Here is a 20,062-nt window from a genome sequence, read left to right on the forward strand (position 1 = left end):
AGAGAGAGATTCTATATGTATACATATGGTACTTAATTATTTCTATATGTATATATACATGCACTTATTTTCATGTGTTGACAGAGAGAGAAAATTGTATCTAGAGAGACATTCTATGTGTTATCACATGCATATCTAGAGATATAGACATATGCACTTATTTCTATGTGTTGAGAGAGAGAGAGAAAATATATTGTATCATTCTATGTGTATATATATACATGTACTTATTTCCATGTTTTTGGATCGAAAGTGTTTTTGATTCGATCCCAAAGCCTATACCTTATTATTGTTTATCCTTATGAAATATTATGTGTTATTATATTTAATTGGATTTAGTAATTCTATATGTGTTATCACATATACTTATATTATGTACCATAATAATTCTATCTATGTGTTATCTTGAAGATATAAATGGCTGCTCCGGATGATAACTTGAGTGATGACATAATGACGGATATTATCAACGCCGGCACCAATGTGGATGTAGATGACACGAGTCAGTACTTTGCTGATTACGAGGATATCCTGAATATGCCGGTGGTTGAAGATCAACAAATTGTCGCGCAAGAAAATACTGACGAGGTATATTCGATTATCTATCATCTCTTATAGATGCACGCGTACGTATATTTGTTGTTAATCGTTGTGTTTCTACTCATATAGCCGGTCTCTGGATCTACATCAACCACCGATAAAAGTAGGAAAGTCCGAGGGCCAAAAAAGCCATTAGAGGGCCGTTTCATAATATCAGAATTCGACACCGACACCGGCAAACCATTGGGACCACATGCTCAGACATATGTCAATCAATGTGGGTTCATTGTAAGGGATAGGATCCCAGTTAGTGCTCGTGAATGGAAGCAGAAGATATCCGCTCCTAATGTTAGTTTTGTATGTGATCGTGATAAGAACCTAGCTTGGAGAGATATCACTCAGCATTTCACATTACAAGCAGATGATGCTTTGAAGGAGCTAGTGAGGGATTGGACAATGAAGAAGATGGCAACATTGTTCCAGAGTTGGAAGAAGACATTGTATAAAAAGTTTATCTTGAAGAATGCTACGCCGAATTTCAATGCTAAGGCGTTTGTCAAGTTGGAGTCCCATTAGGATGCCTTCGTAGAATACAAGACATCTCAAGACAGTGAGAAACGTGTGATGAGGAATCGGCAGAATGCCCGACAGAAGCAATACCATCATCGCATGGGATCAGGTGGTTATAGGAGTGCTATTCCTAAGTGGCAGAACCTAGAAGCAGAGATTACTGTCAAGGGAATCATACCTGAAATAATAGAAAAGAACTGACCTCAACGCGCGAAGAATTAGTTCTACGCTCATGGGGGAAGCCTAGACCCAGACACTGGCAAGCTAATTTTTGGCCAAAAAATTGAGAGAGCAACACAGAGACTAGCTCGTGCTAGGGAAGAAGCTGATAGTGGTGTTTTCAAGCCCAACAAAGAGAAGGATGAATTGACATATGCCCTAGAGAATCCCAAACATGGTGGTCGAACAAGAGGCTATGGGGCGGTTCTGTGGCTACACATATTCCCAGCAGACAAGGATACCTACAGAAGCCGCCAGAGAAAGAAGGATGAGGAGGCAGAACGAATTCGTGCATTGGAGCAATTTGTTGATGAGTCACGACAAGCATTGCTTGAATCACGTGAACGAGAAAAATCTCTTGAGGCAAGAATGCAGGAGGAGATCAAGAGGCAAGTGTAGCTAGCAATGAGTCAAATGCAATCGCAATCAACGTCGGGAGTCACCATTAGCCCCGTTGGTCAGATGAAAAGCAGTTGTGCTTCTACGGAGCTGCCAGTTATTTAAGACGACGCTGGGTTGCGCTTCCCTGTTGATGACATTACCGAGCCTCTAACAAAATGTGAGCTGCACATTCCAGATGGTAATGCATCAATCATGGTGGCTGTCGGGGTTGCATCTCCAATAGACCGAATGAAGACACCAAGAATCCATGGGTCAGTTATTCAACCTGGATATGCTAGCGTCTCGGTCGATAGAGTGCTCAAAGGTTACAGCAATGTTCCTCTTGACATTGAAGGCGGTGATGGAGAGAAGACACTAGGAGAAACAGAGAACACATTTATTCAATGGCGCAAACGCTTCATCATCATTCTTGGGGCGCCACCGCTTCCCCTACCTCACCCTAGGTACGAATGAAAGTGAATGAAATATTATTTTCCATTAATTTTCTATTGGCTTCAAAAATAATTGACACACAAATTGTTTTTATAGCAGGGTCTCTCCCTAGCCTAGCCTAATCATTCATTTCCCATCTCATCACAGCATCGCAGGGGGCGAGACGACTTCATCCCCACGGCGATCGCCAACTCCTACACCGGCTCCATCGCCTCCACAACGATCTCCAACTCCTACACCGACCCCACCGCCTCCACAACGATCTCCAACGTCTCCACGCCGGTCTCCACCAACACCGGCCTCATCGCCTCCACGTCGATCTCCAACACCGCCCCCACCCCCTCCACAGCGACGCACTACAAAGACGTCTAAGGTCCCGGCGGCAAAGAAGACCCCGAGAAAAAGAGTTATTTCTCAAGAAATACTTCCTGAAAAGACTGATGAGCAAATAGCAGCTGAAGAAGACAAAAAAGTAAAAGATTTTTTTATAGATATCAAAAACAAGAGTCAAGCGAAGCTTAAGGAGAAGCCGTACTTTTACATACCACGAGATATGCTGAGGCAGAAGGTCGATGCTCACAAGAAAAAGATGATTGAACTTCGTAAGCCTTCGCCACTATCAGACTATGACTGCTCCCTCGTGAAGTCACATGATGCAGATAAGAAAAGAAAAAGAGCATCAGGGAAGGATGTCCCATAGCTCGGACAACAGAAGCAACCAATGCAAAATCTTGTTGTTGCTAATGAATATGGTTCCAACATAGAAGTCTATCGACCAGACAACTCTGGAGAAGTGTCGGTTCAAGCCCTTAATGCTTTTTTTAAAGATACTGGTTTAACCTTGGATCAATTGACGGGCAAAGCTCCAATCCAGAACCTGGAAGTTGATACCTGGAAGACTTATAAATATGGCAAAAGTCTGTACAACCCTGCGGCTCTGAATGATTTGGGTACGCAAATGTACTTTCTCAACAAGTGGTACATGCAGGCGTGTGGCAGGGGTGAGCAGTTGATCTTTGTCAGATTTAGAGACCATCATTACTTCCGTGGCGATGACATCTTACATATTAGTTTCGAATAATTACATCAACTATTCCACTTGGACGCTCTGGACAAATCAATCATTAGCTCCTTTTGTTTGTAAGTGATTCTTACTTTTATTTAATAAACTCACTTCCATGCGTACGTGTATATAATTATCCTCACATGTAATTTATATTTATATATAGATTCCAGATGTCAGAGCTCCAAAGAATACAAGACACCAGTGTTGACTTCATTGATCCTTATATCGTATTCAAAACCGATATTATTGTCAAGGACCACTGGGTATCTAAAGCACAGATGAATATCATGAAGTTCTTCGTGAAGCAGCACGACAAGACAACAATACTTTTTTCGTACAACTTTGAGTAAGTGTTAATAATAATGTAGTCTACACATTTTATGTAATATCAATACAACTTATATGCATGTACGTGTGTGTATAAACCAATGCAGGTTTCACTGGATACTCATTGTCATTGAGTTAAACTCAAGTCAGTTAGTAATCTTGGACTCATTGAGAAAAGAGCGAGCACAATACCAAGATATGATAGACATTATCCAGGGGTAATTTCGATCTCTCGCGCACAACTATTATTGAATAGACTTTGCCATAATTTATTAACGATCGTACATTATTGGTCGCACAGGGTTTGGAAAGAGTTTATTCGGCAACACTGTAAGGATTGCAAGGCACCACTTAATGTAGTTGAAATACCAGTAAGTAGTACTATATATACTTCCCCACATGTTTAATTACTATATCGTACTTCAATTTACATATGAGATGCTGAGAATAATCTTCTTCTCGTACAGTGGTGTTTGCGGCAGGAACCAGGTAATAACTTGTGTGGATACTACGTTTGTGAATTTATCACTGCATACATAAGAAGAACTCCTGAAGATATCCTCAGAGTATGTATATATCATTTTTTATTTATTTTTAAATGAATATATATATATTTATATATATATATATATATATGTATTAATACTTTTCCTTTTATTTCAAATGCAAGACTGAATGGTTAAAACGAAGGGTCATGCAAAAAGACCATCTGAAAGCAGTTCAAGAGTCAATAGCAGGATATCTTCTAGAAAAAGTGCTAAATCCCAACGGCGAGTTCTACTTTGATCTAAGGAACTAATGATGTAAATTAAATGTTTATTGATATCGTTATTTTTGAGAACAAGATTATGAAAGTGTTGTATATATACATATATATCTATAATATATATAGTTTCATACTTTATTCGAATAATGCTCGAGATGAGAATTAGATGTATTTATATGCGTGCGTGTATTTATATTAGCAGCGTAGAATACGTACATAAAAACATATTATATATTAAACAAATATGTGTAACTGAACTGAAAACAAATTAAACAAAAAAAAAGGAACCTTTAGTCCCGGTTGGGGTTACCAACCGGGACTAAAGGGTGCGCTAGGTTTGCTTAGCTGGAGGGCCTTTAGTCTCGGTTGGTAACACCAACCGGGACTAAAGGTCCCTCTTTAGTCCTGGCTTTATGACCCGGGACTGAAGGTTCTACCTTTAGTCCTGAGATCGTTGTCCCGGCGTGGTAACCGGGACTAAAGGCCGTTACCGTTCGGGACAAACAAGTTCATTCTGTAGCAGTGTTAGATGTCCACGTACGTAATCTTAGACCGGCAGAGGAGGCAGCCTTAATCAGCTTTGACCGGAAGTACGAATTTAATCTTAGATGTCCACGTACGTGCATGCGTCCGTAGGATTCCATGCCACCCCCTTGTGTTGCCTGTGCACCAGCCACCAGCACCAGCACCAGCAGAAAGAAAAAGAGAGAAAGGTCCACGGCGCCGGCCGGTAGACCAAATCCCATTTTAGCAGCGGATCGGAAAAAGGCAGTGGACCAGGTGCACAGCATTAGAAGGGGGTTATCATATTAAATTGTTGATAATGCTAACAATTCAGTTGAGGAATTGCTTTAATTCATTTCGCCGGGAGGGAAATTAAATATATGCACGTATAATAATCGCTGGAATTGACATTCTGTGATGATGGACTATCGTATCTAATCGGATAGATGGTTTGACTGCATGGTTGATCAAGGTCGAAAAGGAGCTGTTTGGCAGCTCTCACTACATACTCCTGTATGTAATAGCCACCGCCACTCCGGTCACCGCCAGGCTTCGGGCGGCTGCGCCACGGAAAATAAATATATGCTATTCCATGCAAAATATAATGCCGGAAGAGGAAGACCGCCCGTTTTTACCTCCATTGACGACATGCACACAGAACTGTATATTAGCTCTGGAATGTATATATTATTACAAACAGAGCGGTTCATACTAAACGGACCATAACAAACGATGCTTTTGAATATTCCGTCTGACAAGCTTTCATAGGCAATCGTGAATGCATACATTTCCACACGTGCCATTTACACGGGGCCGGGGACACGTATGTGATAGAGGTCCATTTGATAGGCAATCGTCATTGCATACATGTCGGGTTCATAAACCCGGGATCCCTCGGAGATCGGCTTCCACACCAGGGCCCGGCCCAAAGAAACAGCATATAGTTCATGGGCCGGTCTAGGAGTCTAAAACACGATGGGCCAGAAGGACAGTCTGGTCGTCGACCGGGGGTTCTGCCTGAAAGAACAAGCGCCCGCTCAACAACTTCTTCGGCCCACCTCTCTGACTGGAGCGCTCGTTTTGGGCACCAGCCGCCTCCGGGCGGTCTCTCCGATCGGAAAGGCCTGGCCCAAAACGCTGCTTCCTACTCCGACCCCGCGTCTCCGACCGGGGACCCTGTAGGAAGCCTGCTTACCATTCTTCTCCGACTGGCATGGCCAGGGCCGACTAGGGCCATCCGATCGGAGACGTCCGCTCGGAAGGGACCAGGGGCGAACGGAGAAGACAGTACACAAAGTCAAACCACGATACCGGGACCATACCCTGTACGCCTGCGGGAACAGTGCTCCACAACCGCCCTGGCACAAACAGTATTGTAGGTGCCGACATTTGTGTCTATAGTATTGTAGGCGCTGTCAGGCTCCCATACGGCGAAAAGCCCCCCCATGCCTATGGGCATCGATAGTGGGCACCGGGGTTCACCATACCTGGTGCACGTGGTAAGGGCTCCTCACATAACAATAGTATTTTGCAGGTACCAACATCCACCCTTCCTGAAGAAGCCAACGCAACATCCCATGTACACCTGACATTCTACAGTGACATCAACAGTATTGTGGGCATCTACCATCATCGCTACCCTCGTCGGCGTGGGCAACAAGACTTAGAAACATCCGTACTCTCTCCCTCTCACTTGTAAAGCCATCCCCTTTATCTATAAAAGGGGATGTGCTCCCTCCAACGAGGGAGGTCGACTTCTTCAAGTTCAGACTCACTAGATCGATAGCTGACAACCCCTCAAGCACACGCTTGGACTTCTAGCTCATAGCGGAGTTCCAGTCGCCCTCGACCCTTCCGGTCGGACCCGACCGGGACTCTTGAACACCCCTCCTTTCTCCTTCTCGTTTGTAACCCCACTATAGACTTCGAGCACCTGAATTCAGGAATAAAGTCACCGACCGACCCCGACTGGACGTAGGGCTCATTGCCTGAACCAGTATAAATCCTGTGTCATTGAGTGCTAGGCCACCTCCGATCACAACGTATAGCAAAACTACAAATATTTAATAGTTGGTCACTTTCTGTACCGACAATACATATATTCACAGACGAGTTCCACGCTCTCACATGAGCGCGCGACCCCACCTGCTGCCGCCTCCCACCACCGCGCATGTCCGCCAGCAAATATCGTCTCCGTCAACCAGTCGTCGATGAGCATCCCCCGCCCCTACTCCGCCCAAACTGCCGCCTCCATCACCATGGTCGGTGGCACTCCACCGCCTCGCCATTCTATCCACCCACCGTTGATCGAGTCAGCCTGCTTCCAAGAATCTAGAGTTAAGAGAGGCAGCAAACCCTAACCTGCCTCCGGCAGGCACCGCATCGACGTGGTCTACTCTCCCGCCTATTACCCTCTTTCGACCATCCGTAGCGACGCTTCCACCAGGTTCATTGTCCCAACAAACCTCCTCCATGCTAACTAGTGCAGCTCAAGCTCCCCCACGTTAGCCTCCACTGCCCTCCGCCAACTGAAATCCCTGCTACCAACTTTTACCCCCTAACCGAGGTCAATGTGCAGAGCAAGTCGCATGAGATATGTGAAAATTTTAGGCGCATGTAGTTTAGGAGGTGTGTATAATCATTGCACTTAATTATAAAGGAACTTAAAGAGGCTACAGAGAACTCATTATGAACCGAGGTCGAAGATCATCGTCCAGATGCTGCATTATGGATATCCAGTGGGTGGTGCAAGTTGCATGCAGGTGAAGTTAAGGTTAAATACAAATTAAAAGGCCCCCATCGATCCGTGCCACCTTGTTTGCAGTGGCGGACCCAGTGGGTAGCCTGGATAGGCCCAGGACTACCCACAAATTTGGCCCAAAATTCTATTACTACTCTTGAGAAACTAGCCCAAATGCTCTCCTTCGTCTCAGCCCAGGCCGAAGATACCGCAAATCCACGAGCTCTTCAAAATAATAACACGCCTGAGAGGGATCAAACCGGGGGACCTCCTGCCTCGGGCTGCAGCGCACTTACCAGTCCAGCTACGAAAGTTCGTTGGATAGGCAATACCCGCAACCCTATTTAATAAGAGAAAACAGGGAAAATACCCCTTAATTAATCACTCCTTGTATGCTAAATCATGTCCTAAACGACTTTCTTTACCAGTATGGAGGGAGTATTTATGTAAGTTTCCAACCTTTTAAATGTATTATCATAATTTGGTTAATTTATAGCTAAGTTTGCCGAACTTTTTGTTTGGATTTTATAGTATTACACATGAAATTTTTTTACTAGACTACCCTGGTGTCAGATCTGGGTCCACCACTGCTTGTTTGACCCTTTTTCTTTCATTTCAAGCACATCCATCTCAGTCGGACAGTCGCCAGCCAAACCCAGACGTCGACCATTGAACGACCCGCTGTTTGGTGTCTTCCGTCTTCCCCCCTGTTGGTCTGGCCTACCACTAGTACTTTTCAACCCCGTCGTCGTCCCCTTGAGCTCCCTCCGCTGCAGGCCAACCGCCAACCTCACCTTCCCCGTCCACCGCGCACTACCGGTCCATGTCCAGTCCTACTACTTTTCCGCTCCACTCACATCCACATGCATGCCCTGCCCACGCGTACACATCTGCACACATCGTCTTCCTCACCGCCATGGCCCGTATACATCTATATAAATAGCAACGAATGGCAGCGACGACCGACTCCATCACCAAGCCAAGCCAGCCAGCCATGGAGTGCAACTCTCTTCCTGACCTCGTCGTCGTCCTCGCCGGCTGATGTATGGACACCCTCTTCGTGCTCGGCCAGGAGTCCCGGCTGCGAATCCTCCAGCAGGCAGCGGCGCGCGTCCCCGGCTGCGCCTACCTCTGCGCCTGGGCCGCCATCCCTGCCCAGCCTCTCCACCAAGCTTCGTCTTCTTCCTCGGCAGCTGCCACCAGCACCAGGTACCGTACACATATGCGTGCATGCATTGGCAATGCATCCACATACATGATGCATGGCTGGCTGGATTTGAATCGATAATTTGTGATCACGGAGCCATGGTTGACGATTTGATATACATATGCAGCGCCCGCCTGCTGTGCTGCCTCGACGCATGGCTCTGCGACGGCGGTGGTGACCGGGCCAGCCTCGGTGACGCCCGCCGCCTGCGCGCGCTCTTCGACGCCTACCGGGGCTCCCTCTGCCCACCCGTCGCCGGGTGCGTCCATCATCTCTACTATACACCATGCATCCATGCCGGCGACGGCGACCCACATGGCCGCCGGCCGCCGCGGCGGGCGTCGTCGATGGGCAATGCAACTTGAGATTTAATTTCAATTCACTCATCAGCCATGGCGGTTCTGCGTGTGTGCTCGCACAGGTGCGTGCCGGGGTGGGCATACAAGGACGGCCGCGCGTACATAGAGCTGCCGGCGCACGACCTCACAACCTCGGTGTCGCTGCCAGTGCAGCAGCAGTTCTATCAGGTCGGTGTCTCGGTGCATGCATCTGCACGCCTTCGTCTTGTCTACTATTGTTGCATTTGATTATGCACTTGTTCTTGTTCTTGTTGTTGTTGTTGGTTTTCCTCGCTTCTCTTCATTCTCAGATTAATCCTGAGCTTGTTTTATTCTCGCTTGCTTGTGATGTTGCAGGAAGCTGGCATCAAGGTTTGTTTTCTTCATCACCGTACCTCATATGATGAGTATATATATATATATATGCTCACATTTATATATATCTATACTCGATCGTGCAATAAAGATGTATATATAACTTCAGTATACACATAATCATCGATTTCTTGGGAATTGGTTTGCGCAGATGGCGGCGTTCATGGGATGCGAAAGCGGCGAGATCGAGATCGGCATGTCCACGGCGGCAAGCAGCGGCGGATCCCCGATGAGCCTGGAGTCCACCTTGCAGCAGGTTTTCTCCGAGGACTTCTTCCAGCAATCGCTGCTCGAGGAGCTGCTCCAGCTGCCACCGACGCGGCCATCGTCGCCATCGTCCTCTCTGCCGTCCGTCTCCGTGGGCAGCCCCGCAGCCGATGGCTCGACGTCGCTCCAACGCACGGTGGCCGTGACGCCGGCCGCCACGACGACGGCACCGTCCTCCGTAGAGCGACAGGCGGCGCCACCGCCCCACCCGCGCCCGCCGCTCCCCTTCGTCCGGCACGGCGGGCCCGGCCACGTCTGTTTCCCGAGCGCCGAAGCCGACGACGCCGCGATGGCGCAGGCCATGCTCGACGTCATCTCCGCCTCGTCTTCCTCGGCGCTGCCTACGACTCCACCGTCCACGGCCACGGCGCCGCCGCCTCCTCCGGGCAACCACCACCACCGCGCTCGCCGGCGGGGAGCGGCGACGGCGTTCCGGGCGTACAACGCGGCGCTGGCGCCCAGGGCGCCGTGGCGGCCGCCGGGCGCGCCAGGGCAGCGCATGATCAAGATGGGCATCTCCATCCTGAGGAGGATGCACATGCTCAGGTTCAGCCGGGAGCGCACCGGTGGCACCACGACGATGGCGCAGCGGGGACAGGAAGGAGAGGATGACCCGTCGTCGCCGGTGGTGCCGTCCAGCAGCCAGCTGAACCATATGATATCGGAGCGGCGGCGGCGGGAGAGGCTCAACGAGAGCTTCGAGGCGCTTAGAGGCTTGCTCCCGCCGGGATCAAAGGTAAATAAACTCCCCAATTACACTATATGATGAATGGCTTGCTTGATTATTTTGATCTTTCAGAAAAAAAGATGATTTGCCTGATTAATTAATCGTCAAATCAAATATATACATATATATTGTTGTGTAACTCTTTTTTTGTTCATAGAAATAGAACTGGTTTGTTTGTATGCATGAAATACTACACATTTTGTACTAGTGCATTTTGTTCTCTTTATTTAGTTTGGACGACCATTTTGATATACTTTATTATACATACACTTTTGGTGCGTATTAGTTTTAAGGTTGTAGCAAAAAAAAAAGGTACCTTAAATCTGGCTTAATCACTGTTAATTTTACACTAATTTGCATGTGCATTCCATTGTTAACAATGTAGAAAGACAAGGCTACCGTGCTGGCCAAGACGCTGGACTACATGAACATCCTGGTAGCCCAAATAGCCGACCTCGAGGCGAGGAACCGGAGCCTGGAGAGCCGAGCTCACCACCACCATCGGCACGCCAATGGCGGCTCGTCGTCGTTGGAGCAACGAGTAGTTGTTCTGCAGGGCCTGATGAGCGGCACATTGTCGTCGTCGGAGAGGGTGCAGGTCCACGTGACCGCCGGCGACGTCGGCGGCGCGTCGACCTCATCGTCGTCAACAGGCCGCCGGCCGCCGCCCAGCCAGGACGACGTGGTGACCGTGCGGGTGCACGCGCGGGCGGCGCAGGGCGACGTGGCGGAGCTGGTGGCCCGCGCGCTGGCCGTGATCAAGGACATGGGGTGCTTCACGGTGGTGGCCGTCGACGCCGGCCGTCCCAGCGATGGCGGCGGTGATGTCGCTCAGGCCACCTTCACGCTGCGAGCAACGGTAAGCTTTTTCGTTTTTGGGTCACGGCCATGCATTCGATGCATGCATGCACACGTTTCGGACCTAAACTAAGTTGTTGAAAAGTTGATTGAACCACGGACAGTTCCTTGTCGAAATCCAAATTAATTAACTAATTTGAAGGAAAATGGCAATGCTGTGGTGGGTACTAGCATTTGAGAGGCTACATGGACACGTTTTTGGGTAACCTGTGATTCTAAATAAACAACTACTTCAAGGGCGGCTTTCAAATCAGCGATCAATAAATGGGCAAATGAGGATTGAATAAACGGACAAATCTGAGATTTTGATGCATGAGGCCCTGGAAGTAGCTGTAGTTTTTTTTTTCTCTCTCTCTCTCAAGTTGGACGAGCAGGGGCAATCCTGGTCAAAGTCAAAGGGATTAGCCTCCCTACAGCGGTGGCCGTGGGGCCCAAACTCAACGACTCCTTCGCGCAAAAGCTTGACCGTCCCGTCGTCCGTCGGGCGTGGGGCCACCTCACCAGTCACCTCCTGGATGAGGATGACGTCACGGCCCGCCAGCCAGCGTATACGAGTCCAAAACCCGGAGTCGGGGTCTCTCAACTGAAAATTCAGTTGGTCGTCAGGCTGTAATGTAGACTGTAGTACATTTGGTCGTATTTACAGTCTGAAACTGAAATTTCGAATCGAATTAGTAATAAAATTAAAAGTTGTGTACTACGTATGTATTGCAGGCGGGCGAGTTCGACGCGGCGTCGCTGAGGGAGGCCGTGAGGAAGGCTGCCGAGGATTCCGCGACACCACCGTCGGGCGACTCGTAGACGGTCGCCTGTTCTGCTGACCAGAGAAGAGACGGCCCGACCCTCCCAGGTCCTGATCGAGCGTGGGCCCCAACCAGCACGGACCCGGGGACCTGGGGGGAATGGATGGATGGATGCAGGGTACTTGAGCGTTGACCCGAGGCGCTCGTTTTGCCTCTTCTGTCGTGTGGAGGTCGACGTCCTTGTAGTGTGTCGTGCGTGTTAAACTGAGTGCCCGTTTAATTTCCAAAAATTTTTCCGCAGTACTCATCGCATTGAATTTTACGACACATACATGGAGTACTAAATGAAGACAAAAAAAAACTAATTGCACAGTTAGGTGAGAAATCACGAGACGAAACTTTCGAACCTAATTAGTCCATAATTAGACATTAATTGCCAAATACAAACGAAAGTACTACAGTAGCCAAAACCCAAAAATTTTTGCATCTAAACGCGGCCCGAGACAATTTCCCCTCTCCACCGGCAGAACTGGCTGCTGATGGACATCCAACACGGGTATATTGTACCGCATTTGTCGTTCGATAATGATAGGAATCGGACCCACCAATCCCCACGCTCGTTATGGGGCGTCCTTATCCTCTCCGCTGGTCGGCTCACGTTCTTGCCCCTCTCGCGCTTTCTTCGTTGCGTGCGCCCGCTGGCTTGCTCGCGCGCCTCTCGTCCCCTCCCGTTGCGCGTGCCACGCCGCCCCCTCCCTGGCTGACGGCGGCGCCCTCACCCACTCTGGCGTCCTCCTCCCCCACCCTGGTGGCTCCTTCCCGCACCCTGGCGTCCTCCTCCCCAACCCCGGTGGCTCCTTCCCGCACCCCTACGTCCTCCCCCATAGGGAGCTCCCGGCGCCCTCAGATTCGGCGGCCATGGCGCTCCCCGCCCCAGGCTCTCTTCTCCCACCCATGTTACAATTGTATCTTTCAATTGTTTCAGACGCTTTAGAGATATGTTGCAGTTGAATCATATGAATGTTGCAAAAGTAGATTGGAGGATGTTGCACATGCTGCATATGTTGCAAGTGTTTCAAAGGCATGTTGCAAGCATTTGTTCAAAATATTTCAACTATTTCTAGACGATGTTGCAATCATTTCTGATCTGGATGTTTCATATGCTTGACACAAATGTTGCAATAATATGTTCCAAAATATTTCAATTATTTCAGTCTTATGTTGCAGCAGTTGTTCCATGTTGTTGCAAGTGTTTTATTCGAGCGTTTTATCATATGCTTCACACAAATGTTGCAATAATATGTTTCAAATGTTTCAGCTACTTCAGTCTAATGTTGCAGCATTTGTTCCGTGTTGTTGCAAGTGTTTTATTTGAGCGTTTTATGTTGTTCGGCCGGGGGCGAGTTGGACGAACGAGGACGCGTGGCTCGTCGGTGGCCTAGTGGACGGATGCGTTGGGGCCTGGCAGACGGGGGTGCTGCAGTCAGGGGGCATTGAGGCATGCTCGTCACACGCATGTGAAAGGACCTTGATGTCGCCTAGAGGAGGGTGAATAGGATTATTTAAAACAAACTCGCAGCAAAAGTTAAATTCTAGGTGCGGCACTGCAGCTCCCAAGGTGCAGCACTGTCGCACTGCGACACTACCTCACTAAAAGTGCGGCACTACTGCGTCTGCAGACAAGCTCAAACCGCAATTCAAAAACTACCCAAGAAAAAGTAGATCGAGCAAATTACTGATGTTACTGGGGGTAGTGTAGAGCTTATTCCACCACTAAGATATTGGCGAAAGTGCACGAGCAAGTAGATCGGTACCAAACCCTAGAATCACCACAAATACAAGTATAGCAATGCAAATCACAAGAACACAAGTGAGACATCAATTTATTCCATGGTTCAGCTCGCCACCAAGGCTTGCCTATATCCACGTTGTTGAGGTAGCCATAAAGGCTTTGGTCTCTTTCAACCTTATCCTCGTTCTAAATTCAAGAGAACGAACTCTTGAGATGAGGGGTGATTTCACTAGATGATTGGAGTGATTACAAACTTCTCGAGGCTGCCACACAAGTTGGCAAGCTCCACGAACGCTCTTGCTGACGGCGAAGCAAGCTCCAAGAGTAACAAACACAATCCACTGGATTGAACGTGAACCAAGTGCTCTAGGAGATGAAGAATAGTTGGGGCTGCTCTCTAATACAGTTTGGAGGCTCAAACTCTCTTGGATTTGGAAGGGAATCAAAGGGAGAAGCTTGAGGGGCTCCAATGGTGAGTGAGGGAGAGAGAGAGCTGCTCTGGTCGCACCTAGGAATGGAATGGTCGAGCTGAAAAGTAGGTGACTGTTGTGAGAGAGAAGAGAAGGTATAAATACCCTCTGCTCCGAATGGTCAGATAAGTCACGGCAGTGCCACGGTTGAACTGCGACAGTGCGTCACCTGAACTGCGGCAGTGCCTTAGTGTGGTAGTGCCTCACCTGAACTGCGGTAGTGCCTTAGTGTGGTAGTGCCTCACATGCCAGGCAACATAAAAGATAGGATTGCAAAGTTTGCTGTCTTGGCTAAGGCTTTAAGGATATTTGGTGGGTAAGTCAGCACTTGGTTGCATATTAAAGCTTGTGCATTGTATCCCCCTTTATAGTATGGCTTTTGCTAAACTCAAATTCAAAATATCAAAGAATTTAAACACCACTGAGTTGGTTACCACATCCTTTTATAATTGGGGGTTTCCACCATCTCATGTATTATCCTCTTTCTCAATATTTCTTCATAAGGTTTGCAATTATCTTTTTCTCATCTCTTCGAGCAAACACATGTTGATCTTGTGACTTGAATCTTTCCAACACATGTGAGTTTAGTCCATGGTTTCAAGTCACTTACATTAATGATTTGATCCTCAACATAATGTGACTCATCATAGCTCAATTAGTTCCTCAAATTAATGCAAGTACTCTCTTCTTCACCTTAGCCATGGTACCTCAGTCCTTAAGCCATTGCTTGCCCTTCACCTTTGCTTAGTCCCTCAAAGCCATTTCCTTGCTATCTTCACCCTATCGAGCCATATTCAAGTCACATCATATTAAGCATCCATTGAAAACCATTTCTTCAATGCTATAATCCTTGCTTGAATATCTTCTCGATATGAATATTGAGATCAATCAAGCTTCAGTTGGATTCACATAGATAGAGATATATCAATACGGTCAAGCCAATTCATGATTCCTTATATCCTTTTTATTTTGGCTTGACACTCCTAACACTCACTTCAATATCTATCTTCATACTTCTAGCTTGATCAAATCAATGCAAAATGATTTTCCAAATCTTTATCTATACAAGTAAACCAAAGTAGAGACCATCTTATATCTAATATGAGTTGTCCTTTGTCATTTGACCTTTGCTTGGTATGTCCTCACTTATGCACCCTTGATTCATTCTTTAATACTTGATCAAAGCTAATCCACTATCAACCTCTTCTTGTTCATGATAAGCAAGCCATTATTGAGACATCCAAAATCATCAACTCATGTCTCTTTTGCCATTTGTCAAATATGCCTGCTTTCTCATGATACTATGATATCCCTCAACATAGAAGCCATTTCATCAACTCCATTTGCATTGTTGTCTTTCTCTTGAACTATATTGTTTCCACAATCTTCCAACACAACAATATATAATTTTGGCCTTGATTTGGACATTATGTAGAATATCATAAAGTTTGCCTTCTTGTTGAACCTATATACACTTCTCATTCCACAATCCATAAGTGTATGCAATAAACTCAATTTCCTGTTCAACACTTAGCAAACTTGTTAGACCTTTAATGGTGTTGTCATTCAATTCACCAAAACCCACTAATGGGCTAGATGTACTTACAATATTCCCCTTTTGGTGATTGATGACAACACAATTGAAGCTTACAAGAGATTGATAAGTAATAAGATTTTGAATCCTATGATATAGTGAGCTCCCCCTAAATGTGTGTATTGAAAGGAATTCAAATTTTGGCCTCAAATGCCAAATGCACTTATTTAAGATGAAGTGTGGGAACTCTCCTATATCTCAGCATCCGTGGGGTGCATGGTGTCATCATGATAAACGTAATGCTCATGACAGTTCATGCACTTAAGAAGTTTTTGAAGCTGTCATGTGCGGCACTTCCATGAGTGAGCGCGGCACTGCTGCACAGTGGTAGTCAGAGAAAATAAACAATACACCATTCAAGGCATGAACATCACACTAGCATAAATGGTCCTTATCAAGAGCATCAATTTAAACTGTCCTTGCACACACCACACAATGAAAAATTGAAAAATCTTATATGCCTCCCTTTTACCCCTTTAAATCCACATATCAATCTCTCCTCCCTTACACTCTCTTCCAATATTTCTCCCCCTTTGGCATTAATCTTCAAAAAGGATCTCTCCACCAAAAGGAAGAAATAATGGTCGACAAGTGAGGGCAGGAGGTAGGTAAAAGTTTAGCATATAGGATTTCTCTCCTGAGTTTTCTACCAAACAAAGTATGCAATAATTTAAGTCAAGATTTTTTAGAAGATAGCATATTTAGCTCATACCTCACTTAGATGACATTTTTAACATGAGACTAACTCATGCCATCACCACAAGAGATATCAACCAAATATTTTAAGAATTCTCTAATCGTCACCACAATAACAAACTCATGGTGTGACTCAAAATATTGCATACACATGAACATACTAGCATGTAAGGGCCTTGTCGACAGAATATGCTCGGCACTCCACCGAGAGGTATCCTACAATGGTAGATTTATCGGTGGGGATGGGCGTGATCAGGAACCGGATGGTGACACAAAGCGTAGAGACAGCGATTTAGATAGGTTCAGGCTGTCTGATCGACGTAATACCCTACGTCCTGTGTCTTTAGTGTATTATATTGAATACATGATGTTGAGTAGATGACCCCTGCCTCTCCTTATATACTCTGGAGGGGTAGGGTTACAAGTAAAGTATCCTATTTGGTACTATATAATGTCTTGCGGTGCACGCCGAGCAGCGCCGTGCACGCCTTGATCTTGTGGGCCGGGCCACCTCTGATGGTGCAGCCCACGTCTTGGGCCATACCCCCATAGTTAGTCCCCGAGCCTGACAATAGGTGACGCAGTCACGTAGTGCCAGGGTCATAAAGTAGAAGACCAGCCGAGCTGGCAGCTAGTCCCCGAGCGTAGCCTCGAGATGAGAACAAGCACATTCACCGCAAGGTGAAGTGTGCCCACTTAGTCCCCGAGCCTGCTGGAAGATAAAGAATGAATCTTGTAGCAGGGTCAAAGAAGTCTGAAAGCTTGCTGACGTCATCTGACATGCGCGTATCAAGACCCCAGATGTGCTGCCTAAGATCAGCACCCTGATCCGAACAGTATGGAGCAGCTTGATAGCACACCGACGAGACGTAGCAAGATCCGAGTAGCAAGGGAGTCCCCGGCATCGCTGGTGATGACCGAGCACCAAGGAGCGAGGAGTCCCCAGCGTCGCTGGTGATGTCCGAGCACCGAGGAGCGAGGAGTCCTCGGCGTCGCTGGCGATGACCGAGCACCGAGGAGCGATGAGTTTCCGGCGTCGCTGGCGATGTCCGAGCACCAAGGAGCGAGGAGTCCCTGGCGTTGCTGGCGATGACCGAGCACCGAGGAGCGAGGAGTTCCCGACGTTGCTGGCGATGATCGAGCACCGAGGAGCGAGGAGTCCCCGGCGTCGCTGGCGATGTCCAAGCACCGAGGAGCGAGGAGTCCCCGGCGCCGCTGGCGATGTCCGAGCATCGAGGAGCGAGGAGCGATGAGTCCCCGGCATAGACGGCGATGACCGAGCACTGAGGAGCGAGGAGTCCCCAGCGTCGCTGGCGATGTCCGAGCACCGAGGAGCGAGGAGCGAGGAGTCCCTAGCGTAGACGGCGATGACCGAGCGCTGAGGAGCGAGGAGCGAGGAGTCCCCGGCGTAGGTGGCGATGACCGAGCGCTGAGGAGTGAGGAGTCCCTAGCGTCGCTGGCGATGACCGAGCACCGAGGAGCGAGGAGTCTCCAGCATCGTTGGCAATGATCGAGCACCAAGGAGTCCCCGACGTAGGCGGTGAGGTCTGAGCACCGACGTAGCCGACGACGTCCATGCGGTGAAGTGTGCCCACTTAGTCCTCAAGCACGAAGAATCCAAGCGCTGAGGAGTAACCGGCGTAGCTGGCGATGAAGCACGAGCAGCGAACAGTCTGGTCAACTAGTCGGCGGTGAAGTGAACATTAAGTAGAAATGATCGGCGAACAGTCCGATCAACTGGTCGGCGACGGAGTTCATGAACCAAGCGGTCCGACCAGTGGATCGGTGGAGAAGCCCGATCACCAGGTGGTCCGATCACCTGGACGATGATCCTGCAATACAAACATGTAGAATGGATAGTACATGATGCATAAATAAATAAACTTCAGAGAAAAATCAGCAATGGTGATGAAACGGCGTATGCAGTTCGGTGATCAGTTGATGTGAAAATATATTTATGTTTAATATAAACCGCCCAAACAGTTAGTGTGTAGCTGAGTCTCCAGCCCTAGCTAGCCCATAGTCCGTAACATCGAGCACGGAGCCCGTGCACGTGTAGGAGAAACAGACGTCACCAAGGAGCCGCTGTCGACCACCTATAACATAGAGCGCGGAGCCCGTAGCACGTGTAGGGAGGAGCCAGAGACAGGGTCGTCTCTAGAGGTGTCCGAGCATCAACAGGACTGTTCGAGGGTTCGAAAAATCATTTGGAAAGCAAATATGGAGAAAACAACTTGGAGAAACATTATGACGATATACAGAGATTGGAGAATATTTAGAAGAATATTAAAACGTGACTTAGCTTTAGACAGAGCGTCTGGTCGGTGGCGTATGGCGTTGTCTGGTCGGCGTTGACGGCGAGCACCTAGCGGGCGGTGAGTTGTTGGTGAAGATGACCTCGAAGGTGGTTCCAAGATCGGATCTGCTGTCGCAGGGGCTGGTGTAGCAGCGATGAATCGTCGTGGACCGGGATGGATCTCTACGAGATTGACGATGAGAACGCATTGTTGATTTGAGATCCATCTGGCTCGCCATGGATCAAGCGCACACCCCTACCTGGCGCGCCAACTGTCGATAGAATATGCTCGGTAGTCCACCGAGGGGTATCCCACGATGGTAGATTTATCGGTGGGGATGCGTGTAATCAGAAACTGGATGGTGACACAAAGCGCAGAGACAGCGATTTAGACAGGTTCGGGCCGTCTGATCGACGTAATACCCTACGTCCTATGTCTTTGGTGTATTGTATTGAATACATGATGTCGAGTAGATGACCCCTGCCTCTCCTTATATACTCTGGAGGGGCAGGGTTACAAGTAAAGTATCCTATTTGGTACTATACAATGTCTTGCGGTGCACGCCGAGCAGCGCCGTGCACGCCTTGATCTTGTGGGCCGGGCCACCTCCGATGGTGCGGCCCACGTCTTGGGGGCCATACCCCCATAGGCCTAGATGCACAAAGGTAGTATAAGAGTTCATAGAGAGATGTACCTTTGTTCTAAGCCTTATAATCTCCACCATGATCATGAAATTTTGAATTTAGTGCTTTGATGGGCTGGGCACAATGCAAAAAAGGCTTTATTTGTGCCCATATCTCTTGATCATAGGAGATATCACAAACTTGTGCTTGATTTCAATTGAAAGTCTATTACTGGCTCTTGCTGTCATTTTGAGACACCAATTGAAGACACATTTATTGATATACCAAATTAAAAGATTATCCACTAATACATTTGAAATATGATCTTCACAATTTTGACACCAATTAATCAAGTCTTCACAAGTTGATGCCAATTGGAATAAATTCTTGTATCTCATGATTTCATCTAGGGAATGCTCATAAAGACAAGAGATAGCATTAAATTGCACAAGCTAGAGTTTCACCACTAGTGACCATTTGGATGTGGAAGGCATATGGATCACTAATTG

General features: G+C 47.6%; 1 protein-coding gene across 3 annotated transcripts; it reads left to right on the forward strand.

The window, feature by feature from the left end:
- The first annotated feature begins 8,551 nt into the window (after window positions 1-8,551).
- LOC136471394 (putative transcription factor bHLH041) lies at window positions 8,552-12,373 on the forward strand. 3 transcript variants are annotated; one of them, XM_066469117.1, is made up of 7 exons: window positions 8,552-8,775; window positions 8,901-9,032; window positions 9,195-9,300; window positions 9,469-9,483; window positions 9,638-10,489; window positions 10,866-11,339; window positions 12,053-12,373. In XM_066469117.1, the coding sequence occupies exons 1-7, from the start codon at window positions 8,612-8,614 to the stop codon at window positions 12,137-12,139; spliced, it is 1,830 nt and encodes a 609-aa protein (XP_066325214.1). In that variant the 5' UTR covers window positions 8,552-8,611; the 3' UTR covers window positions 12,140-12,373. The 3 variants fall into 3 exon arrangements, with proteins under 3 accessions (XP_066325214.1, XP_066325215.1, XP_066325216.1); XM_066469118.1 differs by lacking the exon at window positions 9,469-9,483; XM_066469119.1 differs by lacking the exon at window positions 8,552-8,775 and having other exon boundaries at window positions 8,915-9,032; window positions 9,164-9,300.
- The last annotated feature ends 7,689 nt before the right edge of the window (window positions 12,374-20,062 follow it).

The sequence above is a fragment of the Miscanthus floridulus genome, chromosome 8 (assembly GCF_019320115.1).
Source record: "Miscanthus floridulus cultivar M001 chromosome 8, ASM1932011v1, whole genome shotgun sequence".
NCBI lineage: Eukaryota > Viridiplantae > Streptophyta > Magnoliopsida > Poales > Poaceae > Miscanthus > Miscanthus floridulus.

Coding starts and splice junctions, on each gene's coding strand:
- LOC136471394 (XM_066469117.1), top strand. CDS start 8,612: ATGGACACCCTCTTCGTGCTCGGCCAGGAGTCCCGGCTGCGAATCCTC. Junction 8,776..8,900: donor GCAGCTGCCACCAGCACCAG/GTACCGTACACA, acceptor ATACATATGCAG/CGCCCGCCTGCTGTGCTGCC. Junction 11,340..12,052: donor CCTTCACGCTGCGAGCAACG/GTAAGCTTTTTC, acceptor TATGTATTGCAG/GCGGGCGAGTTCGACGCGGC.